The following is a 15,547-nucleotide window of genomic DNA, read 5'->3' as shown; positions in this document are numbered from 1 at the left end:
TACTCTGGAGGGGGTGTGGCAGCTGCTGTTCAATCAATCGCAATGTACAATGATCCAACATAGCAAGGAGCAGCAGTCTTATCTCCACCCCAGTGAGAATGATTAACAGGTGATGCATCAATGCTACAATGGCGTCCCACCTGCCTTCAGTTGGATGCAGAGAGATCGAACTGTAAAGTAAAGTTGTACTGACTTCTGTAAAGTTTGGAGCTTGTGGCTAGCGTGAATCTCATACTCATGAACTAAAGATGGTATTGTATCCATTCAATGCAATTTTCCTTCAAAAATTGTCTACTTTGTGGCGTTATCATGCACCTCCATCAGCTTCCCTTTTAAATACAAAGCTCGGGAAACTAACTAATTTCTGCCTGGAATATGGTTTGTGGAATCTCTCATTAGCTTTAATTTCTCCACAAGAGCAATCTGGAGATATTCTGAATGTTGTAAAATGTTGTGCGTCCAAACCTGCACTTATCACCCGTAAGATCTTTCTTCTGCAACCAACCTTCTGAACAATTAAATGCAGAATGCAACATCACCGGACATCTTGATGATCTTTATATTAAAGTCTCGTCCAACTCTTGTACCAAAACTATGATTTGTGATATTAACTTCAAACAGTAACATGTCGGAGAAAGAAAAAATATGAGTAGTAGGTTCCAGCTACCATAAAGAATCTTTCTCCGTAACAGCAATTAGAAGAAACAATATTTGCCTTCTACCGTTTATTTTCTCAAGTTAATGAAACCCGAGTTTGCTTATCGCTTATCCCAGACAACCATTACAGCACAAGTGAGAATTAGTGAGCAACTGCAATGTGTACTTTCCTGTGATTTCTAGTTTTGCGAGAAGCACAAAGGGTCAGCCTGAAGCACAAGACATATCTCCTCTTGAACCAGAATACATCTCCTAGCTCATTTCTAAACACTGCCACAACACGCAAAAGAGCAGGAAGAAACTTTTTGCAAAAGCCGACTCCGAAAATTAAACCACAAGTCACTAAACCTAATGCAACATCTGTGCAGAAGGTATAAGACTGGAGGAGAGGGCACAAGAATAACTGTAGGACCAAACAATCATTGGAGCACTGGTAAAACATTACTTGAAAGTTCAATCTTTTCAAAGAACAAAATTCCTATATGGTACAGAGCATTGTTTATTTGTGCAACTTCTCCCATATATCTACTCATGTTTTTTTTTTCTGTTCTCTATTCTTTGTTGTAAATTATCCAATCAGCTGAAATGAATTGTGAACTAATCAGTCAGACATATCATACTCAGCTCCACTAGATTGATCCTGATCACCATCATGCATATCGTTCTGTTGTTCACCAACAGCATCTTCGTCATTGGTTCTTGCTCTCCTTGAACTTGAGACACCCCCCTTCGAAGCTGTTGCATAACCCTGCAAGGATCCACCGATGTCATAATCAGTTGCAAAAGGAAAGGCCATGTAGAAAGAAAAAAACCGAAGGAAGAGTAGACTTGTGGCTTCATTACCCCTTCTTCTTTCAGTTCAATGGCAGCTACTGTTTTTCTCCTCCTTACTGTAACTCTTGAAGGTACTGGAAAATGTTCGACTTCATCATTTGATTTTCCCTCTCTAGCTCTCTTTTTTCTCAAAACAAGCTTCGTTGGAAGAGGCTGCATCACGCACACATCCATGTTGTAGTCAAGTTCCAGTGTTAAACCACATAAAGTTAACAAGTTAAAACCCAGTTTTTTACCATGTAATGGGCCTCTGTTTCACCAAAGGCCACAAGGTATGTAGTGGGATCATCCGCGTCATCGCCTCTTACCTGCCAATGGGCAAATGCGAGCAATATTAATAAAACTAAGTATATTAAATATAAAAATGTAACTAGGTTGAGTTCAGCACTCAGAAAAGGTACATACATCCCAGTGATACTCCCGAACCCAACTGTATGAAATATCCTCGTTTTCATCATACATATCCTTCGTTAGCTGTCAAAATCAACGAAAAGCAACAGAATATCATTAAATGAGATTTATGCTCATGAACTTTTCCATTTTAAATAGATGTAATTTCACCTCATTTGGTGCAGGGACCATATATGCTAGAAATTTATCAGGTTTATCTGCGTCTGAGCTTGTAGCCACGAAGCTTTTCATAATGGCCTGCAAGATGCATTGCAAATCATAATTCATGTTCGTTAAGATTGCATTCAAACATCATGCTGACACAGACACATTATATATCAACACTCTGGCAAAGGTCTTCAAACTTTTCCAACCCAATATAAGTTTGGATTGAACATTCTCGCTTTGGTCAATTGATGTTGAACAAGGAGCTGATAGCAAAATGATTAGACATAAGTTTGGAGAAGATGAATATATGGACTCTCAATTTCATATGAAAAAGCTAACTTTGCCAATCTTGCTTTCACTTAGCAATTGCTCCTTCACATTTACTGCCCAAAGGAGTCTTTACTTTAGCTTACTAACCTGGAGAAAGCACTACTAACTTGGAGAAAGGCATCTAATTAATTTCACCTGTGATTCATACGCATCGCGAACAGTTTTATCCAACTTGTTGTAGGTCTCTGAGTCAGCAGTTGGAGCACTATCGAAATTTGCGAGCACAAACGGGTCTTGGTACCTGGAAAAGTAGCATTATCAGTTCATGTTTATCTCCATCACCAAGATATTGCCATGATCCAATGACTCAATGAGTTTTATAGGAAAAAGGGAAAAAGTTTTGCAGGCAATTATTACTTTAAATCTTTTGCATATTGGCAAATACATCCAGCTTCTGCTGTTTTCTTTTGACAAGCAAATGTTATTTTACTGACAAAAATGATAGCAGAAGAATTCAAGTATACGCGATGCGTAAGAAAAGATAGCAATCCGGTGATCTCCTGTAAAAATGCCATCCAATTATCCATACAAAAGGGATGTCTTAGGTACTCCAAGAATATAAAAAAGCATATCAGACTCATTTGCCTACCTACAGTAATTGTACAACAATTTTTCAGGAATTTTATGGGCTGCATCTATAAATGCCATAAATTGTAGAAAAATAGCAGAACAAGAGAAAATGAAGGGTATGGTGACAAATAGAGAAAAGGTCCACCGCAGAAGTGGGTACAATAAATAGCAAGCGCCAAACTCACACATATCAAACATACAAAAGCCCAAAACTTAAAAGTCCCAAAGTTCTGTATAACCTTAATATTTAATAGCATTTCTTCTCGCTCAAGTTTCCCTTAACCTTCAATTACCTAGTACCGCCAATTATCATTACCTACTCTGCTTATCGCTCAAGAAAGCAAACAAACGAGTACGTTTTTTTATCAAGAGCAAACAGACGAGTAATTACTACACAAAGGTGAGGGGACAAAAGAGGATTACATAAAAACGGAGTATGTGCTTTCAGACAGCGGAACACAGAGAGATCAAACATAAGATAAATTAAAAGCTCATCATTCTGAGAAGCTTGCCCACCAGACAGTGAGCAGACCTATGTTAGTGAACTAAGCAATAATAATCTACATATGTGCCAGTATTGCTGCTACCAAACAACGATTAGGAGGAAGCATAAAGAGCTTTGAAGAAATAATTAGCTCAATGCACTAAGGCATTAAAGCACCACGCATAGAGGGATTGCACAAATTTTGCAATTAAAGAGGAGAATGTAGTTCTCATAAAAAGTATAGCTTCTTATTATTCCACTTAACATGAAATCCCCTTCCAACTCACAAAATACAGTCCAACTATGGTGAGCTTTTTTTGGCACTGAGAAATGAGATAAACTTTTCCCCCATCTGGATAATCAAATGGAAAAAAGACTGAAAGCTGCAATTATCACAAGAAGATAAATCAAAAATAAAAGGAGAAACTAGAAAATGTGTGAGCCCTTTATGCATGCATGTTAAAAGACAACGCCGCATTCTTATGGATGAAGTGAAAGTACCTCAGCCTTTGAGGGAGACTGCACCAGTTATACTGAAACATAATCTTCTTAAATCTTTTTTTTTTTTTGATAAGGTAAAGTTTTTAACTTCTTAAATCTTTCATCCCTCTTCTTCAACATTCAGGCCAACATATAGATATTTAACATGAAAAAGAAAGAAAAGAGAGGAAGACTTACCGATCAAAGTCAGGAAAAAGTGGCTGGACTTTGACAGGCTGCAATCTGCGATTGGTCGCATGAATGGGCCGTGACTTGCATGCCTCAAAAGAAGCCTCGATCTCCTGGAGCTGTCTATCTCTGAAAACAGGGTTTGAGGAATACAATATTCAGGCCTCAACTATGTCTCACTATCTTAGACATGGATAGCATGGACACTGAAAATAGAAGTAACCTATTGTTAAGATTCTCCAAGATGTTGCGGCCACCTCTATTTTCTCGCAATTCTTTAGCTTGCTTTTCAGTCAGAGACTGCAAATGGCATAAACAATTAATTAAATAAGGTTTTTCTACTCTTTGAAGAAGAATATTCCTCTAAAACTCTATTATCAGCAGGAACCTGTTTTGCTGACTCCGTGCTAAGAGGAGAGATGTATTGTGTTTTGACCAGCCAAGAAACACCTTTGTCCGTTGGTCTTTCTTTCTTTTTTATGCCATCTTTCTTGATGGGGGTTATAGGATTGTCGTCACGCAACAATTCTTCATCTTCTGGGGCAAGTGGTATCCTTTCACCCTTGGGAGGACTAAGCAAGCCAGCAACAAGGTCAAAATAATAGATGATATTCAATTAATATGTGCTGCATGAAGAAAAGGAGAGAGAGCACGTAACATACTTGTATACGCTGAGATCAAGAAGGTCAAGAGGTATTCCAAGGTCTGGTTCAACATATAGTTCAGGCTTGTGCATTTTCTCCAGTGAAGTGATTGAGTATTTCGTAAATCTGCACACTCAAATGATTTTCCCTTACAAAAAAATGACAACGGGAGTAGTACAGTGATGACAACCTGGAGTTTCATGTATCAAAAGCTACACGAAGTGCTGAAGAAAGGTGGAAAAGACATCAAAGATACCATCAATTTCAAACAACGCTCTGCACTCCAATAACACACACTCTCTCTCTCTCTCCCTCCCTCCCTCCCTCCCTCCCTCCCTTGTGTGAACATACAAACATTTAAGCAAACCTCAGATAAGCTTTCTCAATCTACTAAGTAGGACCTGCCTCAAACAAGCTTGGCTTCACACCAATAGAGATAGCCTGACGACTTGTGGATCAGACTAACCAGCTAAGTTACTCGGACACGGGTGCGGATATAGAGGTCGGATCCTTCTTAGATGTAAATTCTAATATTCGGGGATACGAATCCTAGTACGGATACGGGTGCGGGGATCCGACTAAGATAATTCAAAAAAATAAAAATATAAAAATATCTCTAAATTATGAGAAATTTTGTGGAATACTTACGTATAAGCTTATAAAGTGTGGATTTCTTTTTTATTCTCAAGTTGTAGATAAGTAAATGATTGATTTCCTAGATAAGGTATGCTTTTTCTTCAAATTTACCCTAGTTTTGGTTCAGATTTCGGGAATCAAATTGTATCTCATCTCGAATTTTTTCGTCCATCGTGGTCAAAGTACCCAAAATTGTTTGACCAGATCCCATACCCACACCCATACTAATGTCGTGTCGACACGGTTACAACACCTAAATTGCCGTGTCGGAGCAACTTAGCTAACCAGAGGTGATGGTTTGGGAAAGAAGATTGGGTTAACTCTGGTAACCTCTAAAATAGCGACACACTCTAGATGGGACAATTCATCTACATATAAAGAGCATGCCTTGTTTAGTTTGTTCTATCTCTGTTAGAACGTGCATTGATGGTTGAATTATCATAAATACAAGTTCTTTTATACGTAAGATAAAATTATCATAAATACAAGAGAGAGGACCACCACAAAGAAAAGCAGGATCACATACCGATCTTTGTCTCTGGGTATTTGCAAAAGCTTTGGTTGTGCTACTGGATCTGGTAATTCATTTCTGAATCTGCAGAGTACACATAAATTAAGGAACGTTCAACACACTCTAATATGTAAGACGTGTTTTTCCCAAGTGAAAAGCATACCATGTAGTCTTTTCACAAATAATCTTGATACGGAAGGGAATAACTTCAAAGAAACGACATAATAGAATATAAGTGATTCAGCAAATAGCTAAATACGCCCACCATCTAAATTATGATGCTCATCAAGTTTATCACCAACCTACCCTATGAAACGGCCATCTTGCATCATGCAAAGGCAAATCGGTTATTTGAATTTTATGCGTTCGAGTTTGGGATTCTACCAAAGTTCATTTGATTTACTGGGTTCAGAATCTATTATTCGCACTTACTTAATGGATTTTTAAGCACATATACAGGGTTTGAGTCAAAGCTATAGGGTTTGAACCCATAATATGTGCTCTACATCCCCCCCTGACATCATAAATTTCACACTTACCATGACACTATTGAAATGTATTATGATCAAACAGTCAATTGGGCTGGAAAATAAATCAAGAATTAATGTCTTACTTTAACTTGCAAAGAAATGTGGTCGGCTTCTTCAAACGGTTCTCAGTCCTCTCACTACTAAGCAAAGGGGTGGTCCTTCTATCAGCCATATGTGATGCACTAATAGAACCATGACCTTTCATCCCAGAGGCTAACATTTGGGTTTTCTGCAGAACCCTATTCTGTGATTCTTTTAGTTGCTGCTGCCTATGCTTTTCTTCATGCCTTTGCTTTTCTAATTCCCTCTTCTTCCTAATCCTCCTCTCTTCTTCAGTCTCAACCCGAGCATTGGCTGCTTTCTTCACAGGCAATGGAGGCATAGAACGCCCTCCTGGCTGTTTAGACCGACCAGCAGCCTGATGATTACCATGTCCCGATTCGCGCCAAGCAGAATCTCGCCTTTTTTCCCCCCCACCGGGCCTACTTGATGAAGGAGGTGGCGGAGGGGACGGGGGCTGAGAAGGTGGTGGAGGAGGAGGAATTGAAGAAGTTGGAGGAGGAGAGGAAGGAGGCGGGGGCTGGTTTTGGGTATACTGGGAGTAATACAGTGGAGGAGGAGGTGGCGGAGGCTGTGCTGAAGGTGGTGGCGGTGGAGGTGGATACGAAGAAGGAGGAGGAGGAGGAACATAACCAGGATGCTGATAATTTTGCTGCTGCTGAGTGTAGGAGGAGGAAGATCCACCGTAGCCCCAATTCTGAGAGAACTGAGACGGCGGTGGCGGTGGAGGAGGGTTCTGATTCTGCGGCGGCGGTGGCGGAGGAACGAAACTCGACTGAGACGGTGGTGGGAATGGCCTATACGAAGCCATGGTACACACACTTGTGGTGGACCCTACGTCACTCAACGGCAAAATAGAACTCTGAATACAAACTAAAACCCTAGAACCACCAAATCAATCTACAAATCACAATCCTCTCTAAGATAAAAACAATCAAAAGAACCCTAAAGCAAACAAATTTGACTGAAAAAGATTTTCTGATTTCAGCTTTCAACAAACGGGACAAAACTGACCGAAAAATCAAATAAAAGATCTATCTTTCTCTCTCGCTCAAACAAAAAAAAAAGATTGAGAAAACAATGAGGACTGAATTTGAATAAAAAAGGGGAATGAGAAATTCAAGAACAATTTTCAACCAAAACAGAACAGCTTTCAGAAGAAAGCAACTAGAAGCATGAATTTGAGCTTCAAAAATTGAAACCAAAAGGGAAAAAAGGAATTGGTGACATTGACAAAGTAAGATTTTTCCAAGTTTAGTACGGGGAAGCAGAGTGAGCAGACAAATGATTGTGTTTTAGCTGAGGTTTGCCAGTTATGTAAGCATCAGGGATCCCACGGTTTATATAGTCGTCGCTTTATGTATTTTACAACTCTGGAAAAACAATCCCAAAAAATGACTCCTTTCTCCTTACAGTCGTACGTTTGACCAAATATTTTGACAAAAATAAACAAACAATACCAAACAACAAATTCCAACTCTTCCTCCAAATGAAGATTAAAACGTATATACTACTCTTTCGATTGTTTTATTTTTTTATTCTTTTTTTTTTTTTTATGTTTAATCGCCGAGCAAAAGAGTTTTTCTTTGTTCTTATCGATGAGATCAATCGATGTATTTGTAAATAAGTCATTTCTCGAAAGAGACCGAGTAGTTTCGATAACATTCATAGTTGACTTGTGTGCTATGATTAATAACGGTGAATCTTACCTAGCATCGGAATTAGATTTGATATTTTTTGATTTTTGAACAGAGTTTTAATAACGATGTGACTTTCCTTCTCTGAAAATCTTATGGTCGGATGAACTTCGATTTTACATAATCAAGCATTAACACAATAAGTGTTCCTCTTTATGTTATCTTTGTTCTCGTTCCCATCCTCTGCGTTATTTGATGTGAAGGAGGGATGGAGAATACTATTCTATCAATAATAAGGAATCGGTATCGGAAACTTACATTAGGCGAGGACATGATTCCATTTCAGCTTCTGAAGATGCAAGTTTGCTCGAGAACGGGAGGAAGACTATAGGCGAAGCGGCTAGAAATGGTTTTAAGAGTCTGTGTGCATTGTCGTCTTATAAAGTATTGACCGTAAATATTCTATTTTTTCTCTAATCTTTAAGCAATTATAAATTAAATTATTAACTCATCAATAAGATTACTCTAATTTTGAATTTCCAAAATAAGAGATTTTACTTTCAATTTATAGCCTTTTTTCCAAAATAAAGAGCATGAAATTGGGATATGTGTTGACATTCATCTATTACAATTGTTCCCCTGCAATGAATTATATGTTATTTATATGTATACTTTAATTTTTGTGAGTAATAATAACATAGAAAAAGTGACTAGGGGTGACATCCTCCCTCTTATAATCTTTGCATTTCACAGCTCTTCTTTATTTTCCACATAGGTATTTTTTTTAATAATTTGATAAAGCGAAAAAACTGTTCAATGCGAGTTTATTGCTGTAATACTTTTAAAATCTTTTTATTTTATTTATTTATTTATTTATTGGAGTTGAAAACTCTACATGCATCGTAATTGATGACTCATCTTACGTAATTTGTGATGGATTGCACTTGGATTTCAGGAGATTTAGTTAGATAGCATTTGAATTTTTAAAGTATAAACACATTAATTTTTTTGCATAAAAAGGAATAATCTCATAAACCTCCCTCTATGTTTGTATTCGTAGCACTTACATGCCTTGTAGTTTGAAATGCAATGCTTCTTTTTCTTATTTTGATTTTTGTTCTTAACGAAACTATTTTAAATGATAAATGCACGTACTCATCCGCTTTATTTTGGTTTGAATTCATAAATAAGATTGGTTCAAAATTCGAATTCCTAAAATAGGAGAATTTTCTTACGGTTGATTACCTTAAAACAAAAAACTATAACAGAAACATAAAATGTGGCTTTTGTTAACAGTAAACTATTACAAGTGTTCCATTGCAAATTTGCAATGAGTTGCGTGCTAATTTGCATGTAGATTTGTTTTTTTGTGTGTAATAATGACACATAAATAAAACGTGAATAAGGTTGAATCCTTCCACTTCTCTTCTTTATCTTTTTGTGGCTATTCTTGATTTTCTTTCTTCCACTAGAGTGGGTATATTTGATTACTTTTACTACTTCATAAATACATATTTGATACTCACAAATAAGGTTGTACATAGGTCGGGTTGGTTCGGATTTTTCAATTATCAAAACAAACCAATAGTGTTAGATTTTTTAATTTATAAACCAAACCAAACCAATAAAGTCGGATTTTTCAATCTCGATTTTTCTCGAGTTTTTCGGGTCTTCTCGGATTTTCGAATTTTTTTCCGGTAAAGCTTTCATAGCATAAAATATGTAACTTGTGCTCCAAATATTTCTTAAGTCCTAGTAAAATATAACTATATAATGTGTATTCCAAGAAAGTAACACAATAATATGAGATAAGTCATAGCATTATACTAAAATATATAATAACAAAGATAAAATAATAAAATTACATAAAATAAATATTGCTAATTAATAAGCCGTAATGAAAATTAATATAATCTAAAAATACTATATAGGTCATGCTAAAATAAGTATAGCTAATAATTACTAATATTAATTACATAACTAAGCACTAAAGAAAAAGATAAACTAAGCAATGCATTTTCATTATAAACCAATATAAAACTAAAATAATTCTCCAACACTTTCGTCATTCCTAACATTGAATTGAATTTCTTTTATTAGCATTAGTATTGATTTGAACTTTGTTTGAGTTACAACATTTATGGGCTATAAAATTTATTTACCATTCAAGAATGTTAAGTCTAAATTTGAAATAATACGTTAAAAAATAAAACTGTGAAAAAGTTTAAGAGATATTTATAAATTACTGTCACGCCTCGAAATCGTGGAGCGCGATCGGCGCTCAACCGAGTAAACCCAGTCGAGCAAGCCTAATTTACATTAACCTCTCATCATTACTCATGCATGATTTACCATAACATAATAAGATCTTGACTTTCATATTAAATACACACGGCTCAATGGCCCATATTTTCTTTCTCGTGGTGGTTACACAGCTCTATAAATAGCTGTAAATACTGTGAACATAAATATATGACAAAACTTAAATCTTTAATTACATGACCCATAGTGTACATGGAGCTTCCATGACAATGGATACCTATATACATAAAACGAATTAGACCCAAACACCCACTAGAACTGTAGCGGACTCACCATAAGCTGAGTAGTTAAGAAGATCCCTATCAAAGATCCATATTATTCTGTAGATGTATACCTGCATCCATTAAAAGATGCAACGCCCCCGGCAAAAGGGACGTGAGTACATGTGGAATAGTACTCGTATGTAAGGCAGTCAAAACAACATATGAAAATACGGTAACTCAAATAAGAGGCAAATAAAGTACATCAAGAAACTACGAAACATCCAATAAAATCACATTTCAAGTCTTATTATACTTGCATCATTCTAACCTTCTTTTAGGATCAACTGCGCCATATGAACTATACGTGGAATACATAATATAATGTAATTGTAACAACATGTACAAACAATGCCAACGAAAGTATCACCTTTCTCCCTTAATTTATACATATACATTTCATAGACCGTCCTTATTGTTCACATATCATATTTTACACCTATGCATCTCATAGACCGTTCACAGCGTTCACTTACACAATACAAATACACATATTCAAGGGCTTGGAAATACAACATGAATATGATGAATCATGGTAACAATAAATGGGCTTAGATAGCCGTTAACGTCAAGCAAATTTATTAATAGCTTCCATTCAAATTTATCGATATTAAGTCGGGGATCCTTTATAACCACCCTCACACAAAGCGGGCATGTCGTCTCACCCCTACATATGCGGGTGGAGGTGTATCACGATACCACAACCTCTACACAAAGCGACCATGCCGCCTCACCCCAATATATGCGGGTAGAGGTGTATCACCATACCACAATCCCAAATACAAAGCGGCTCTGCCGCCTCACCCCAATATATGCGGATGGAGGTGTATCACAATACCACAATTCCAACACAAAGCGGTCATGTCGCCTCACTCCAATATATGTGGGTGGAGGTGTATTCCACAATATAACAATCCCTACACAAAACGGTCCTACCTCCTCACCCCAATATACACAGGTGGAGGTGTATCACAATACCACAATCCCCACACAAAGCGATCATGCCCCCTCACCCCAATATACGGGTGGAGGTGTATTCCACAATACCACAATCCCTACACAAAGCGGTCCTACCGCCTCACCCCAATATATGTGGGTGGAGGTGTATTCTACAATACCACAATCCCTATACAAAGCGGTCATACTGCCTTACCCAATATATGCGGGTGGAGGTGTATTCCACAATACCACAATCCCTACACAAAGCGATCCTTCCGCCTCACCCCACTATATACGGGTGAAGGTATATTCCGCAATACCATAATTCCTATACAAAGCGGTCATGCCGCCTCACCCCAATATATGCAGGTGGAGGTGTATTCTTAATCAAATACTATATATAAACTCAAAGCAACATAGTTTGTCATTACATTTAACGTTGTAATTACTCATATCATTGGAATACTTCATGTTCATGCTCATCATGGAGAAACACAACTCATTACATTAGCGCATGCATGGTAAATCAATAAGTCGATTTCAATGGCACATGGGCCCAATTCCTTTTCTTAAGGTTCATCGTCATTTAATAAAGGACATCTCCCTTCCATCTCATTATTCACTCCCTTGAACTCTTGAGGTCATTATCTAGGTTCATGACTCTTGGGGACTTAACAATCAAAGTCATTTACATATATTATTTCAGAAGCATACAACTATAGTTAAAACCATTGGGACATACAACACTTCAAAATTCTCATTTAGGCAATGATTACATTTCATGTTCATACTATCACTTACTTGTACTTGTCATGGGTGATCATAGAACACTAAGAGCATTTAGGAACATCATAGCCTTTACTCGCAAGAACGTAGGGGCTTATAACACATTGGAAATAAAAGTACAAATACGTACATCTCATAACCTTTCACACCCTATATCACGTAATCCGTACTTTCAACCACGTACAACATTATTATTTCATTGGATCTCTTGGCCATACATATGATTCTTTTTTCATGGCATAATGGCCGTATTTCATATTTCACACTTTCATATCTTTCCTTTCATGGATCATCGTCCTAAATATCAATATATACAATATCCCGGAAATCACAACTTTAGGTTCATTAGTAATGAAAACTTTAAATACAATGGATTTCTTCTTGAATTACTTTTTCCCAAAAAGGACAATACACAATTTTCACTCACGAATATGTAAGAATACAAAATACATTGAAAATACTCACTAAACATAGCATTAGCTAAAACAGCCACATATGTGCATCACTTGAGTTCATAAGCTTTTAGGCAAATTCTATTTTCAAAGTCAATTTTTGAATAGTTGAATCAAAGCTCATTTCATAATCTTTCTTACATCATCTCATTTCATGGGCACCATTGACCACAAGTATAACTTTCACTCTTGGCACGTTGGCTGTACTTTATATCCCCAATTCACTTATTTCACTTCTAACCATCTTTATAGGTTATCAACAATAAGACACTTTCAATCAATATTTTAGGTACACATATGAGAAATTAAGAGTCTTAAGCATATTGAGTTTTCTCACACAATTTGACATCATAACCTTCCTTTGAAACACCACTCAAAGACATAGCATTTTAATACACATATCATTCTTGAACACATTTCCAAAGGATAACATAATGTGATAGGAACATTCAAAACATGTTTTGAATACATAATTCTCGACACTTTGCTTATTTGGGACATTCAAATTTATTGGGAACAACCCAAAATATAGAATAAGGAACTTAAGACATCCATACTTGAAACTTACGGGAACATCATTGAATTCAATTCTAAGAAGGAAGTTTAGCCAACATACCTTGCTTTGAGCTTTCCTTAAATTACTACAACATTCTGAAAATTCTAGCAATCCCAATCTATTTTGATACATAATAAAATTGAACCATAATTAGAAAGATATTCATGGTCTCAGCTCATTTGAGCATTTTATCAAACCCTAGGTGTACAAATTTGGCTACAAGGTTCTTCTACAAGATTTCCTTCACTCCTCAACCCAATCTTTACTTATTTTAGCCCAATAATTTTTCCACAAAACTTATTGGTACATACATGTATAAACAATACTCTCATACCCAAGAATCATACTTCTAATCAACCATCTTCTACCCAAATTCGAAATTGAAAACTAGGGTATGGAACCTTACCTCTTAGATGAAGAACTTGTGAGCTTTCCTTGTTGGATTTCAAAGTTTGGACAAGATCTAGATGAACAAAATACTTTCATCTACTTCCTATCTCTATAACACTCTCACTTCTCTCTAAAAAAAACCTCAGATAATTGCCCCAAAATAAACCCCAAAGCCTATTTATCAAAATGGGGTCAGGTTATGAAAATAGAAAAATCAACCCTCCGAAAGTAGGTCTGTGGTCGTATAATAGACCGCAGAATGGGTATGCGGGTCGCAAAATGGTCGCAAAAATTGGTGCCCAAAACTGGGCTGTTCTGGTCCATTCTGCGACCAGTTTACGATCGCAGAAGCACTTTCGCGATCGCAGAATTGTCGCAGAATCTCATTTTTTCAGCCTTTGGTAATTTGGTCATAACTTCTTGTAGGAGTGTCTAAATGACGAACGGTTTGAAGAGTTGGAAACTAGACTCAAAGAGCTTTAATTTGATAAGTAGATCATCTCCTAAGTAATTATAGTTTGGTAGCAACATGCGTTTTAAGTAGGATCTTGTGCGAACTCACTTGAAACTTTATCCCATCATAAAATTTTCAACATGACTTAGCCTTGGGGGCTTTTCTTAGATCATAAACCATTCTTAATGCACATCATACATATATTATCATGATCAATTGATATCATTCATATAATAGTTCTTGTCTACACACAAAATAATATAATTAGCGCACATCAACTTTCTTAATAGCGCTTAAGTATTTCGAAATTTTTCGGGGTGTTACAATTACATTACAATAAATATTTATATGTATTAAAAAAATTAAAAATTGTATAAATGTACTATTGGGTTGGTTTGGTTCCGGTTTGACTTTTTTTAGTTAAAACCAAAACAAACCAATTATGGCCGGGATTTATTTTCCAATACCAAACCACATCAGTTTTTTTTTCTTCTGTTTGACTCGGATTATCGATTTGGTGTGATTTATCGATTTTCTTTGTACACCTCTACACGCAAATATGGGAAAATGGGAAAATTGTTCTATGCGAATGTAATGCAATGATTTTTTTCCCTCGCTTTTTGTGTAGTTGAAGACCGTAGCAGTTGATCCATTCAATTTTAACTGTCGCTTTAACTCAAAAATATCTATCCTAAAATAATTATTACTTTAATAGTTCAAGATTAAATTTATTAATTATTTTTAACTATACCCTCAATATTAGAGAAGTAATAGTTCTTTTTAATATAACTCAATTCTCAAAAATATTTAATGGGAGTAACTTACACTACTAGAAATTCGGGAAAAACCGTCCAAAAAAACCGACCAAAGTTGGTCGGTAATGGTTAATAGCCATCCAAAATGCGACCATTAACATGTGGTCGGTATTTTGAAGGTCGGAAGGGCACACCGACCAAAGTTGGTCGAAAATTACCGACTAACTTTGATCGGTCAATTAAATTCAAAAAAAATAATTGCCGAAAAAATCAACCAAAGTTGGTCGGTATTTTAATTATGTAATTAAAAAATACGCCATTTGAGAATCAAACCGGGATCTATACTGTGGCAGGATACTATTCTACCACTAGACCATTGGTGCATTTTGTTTTAAGACTGTCTTTTATTTCATTTATACTCTTTAATTGTATTTTCGCACGAAAATAACCGACCAAAGTTGGTCGGTTTTATTAAAAAATAAAATTACCGACCGAATTCGGTCGGTTTTTTAA

At 36.3% G+C, this 15,547-nt stretch overlaps 1 protein-coding gene across 1 annotated transcript; it reads right to left on the bottom strand.

Annotated features, from left to right (window-relative positions):
- Window positions 1-1,079: 1,079 nt before the first annotated feature.
- On the bottom strand, window positions 1,080-7,812 carry LOC104102665 (protein PAF1 homolog). The gene is made up of 12 exons (XM_009610444.4): window positions 6,507-7,812; window positions 5,909-5,977; window positions 4,765-4,872; window positions 4,491-4,674; window positions 4,326-4,402; window positions 4,112-4,231; window positions 2,515-2,620; window positions 2,053-2,139; window positions 1,897-1,965; window positions 1,728-1,799; window positions 1,501-1,644; window positions 1,080-1,405 (listed from the first exon to the last, which is right to left on the bottom strand). The coding sequence occupies exons 1-12, from the start codon at window positions 7,292-7,294 to the stop codon at window positions 1,259-1,261; spliced, it is 1,971 nt and encodes a 656-aa protein (XP_009608739.1). The 5' UTR covers window positions 7,295-7,812; the 3' UTR covers window positions 1,080-1,258.
- Window positions 7,813-15,547: the final 7,735 nt, after the last annotated feature.

The sequence above is a fragment of the Nicotiana tomentosiformis genome, chromosome 3, assembly GCF_000390325.3.
Source record: "Nicotiana tomentosiformis chromosome 3, ASM39032v3, whole genome shotgun sequence".
Classification (NCBI taxonomy): domain Eukaryota; kingdom Viridiplantae; phylum Streptophyta; class Magnoliopsida; order Solanales; family Solanaceae; genus Nicotiana; species Nicotiana tomentosiformis.
Note: the sequence above shows the minus strand (reverse complement) of the source record. Positions and strands in the feature narration are given on the sequence as shown.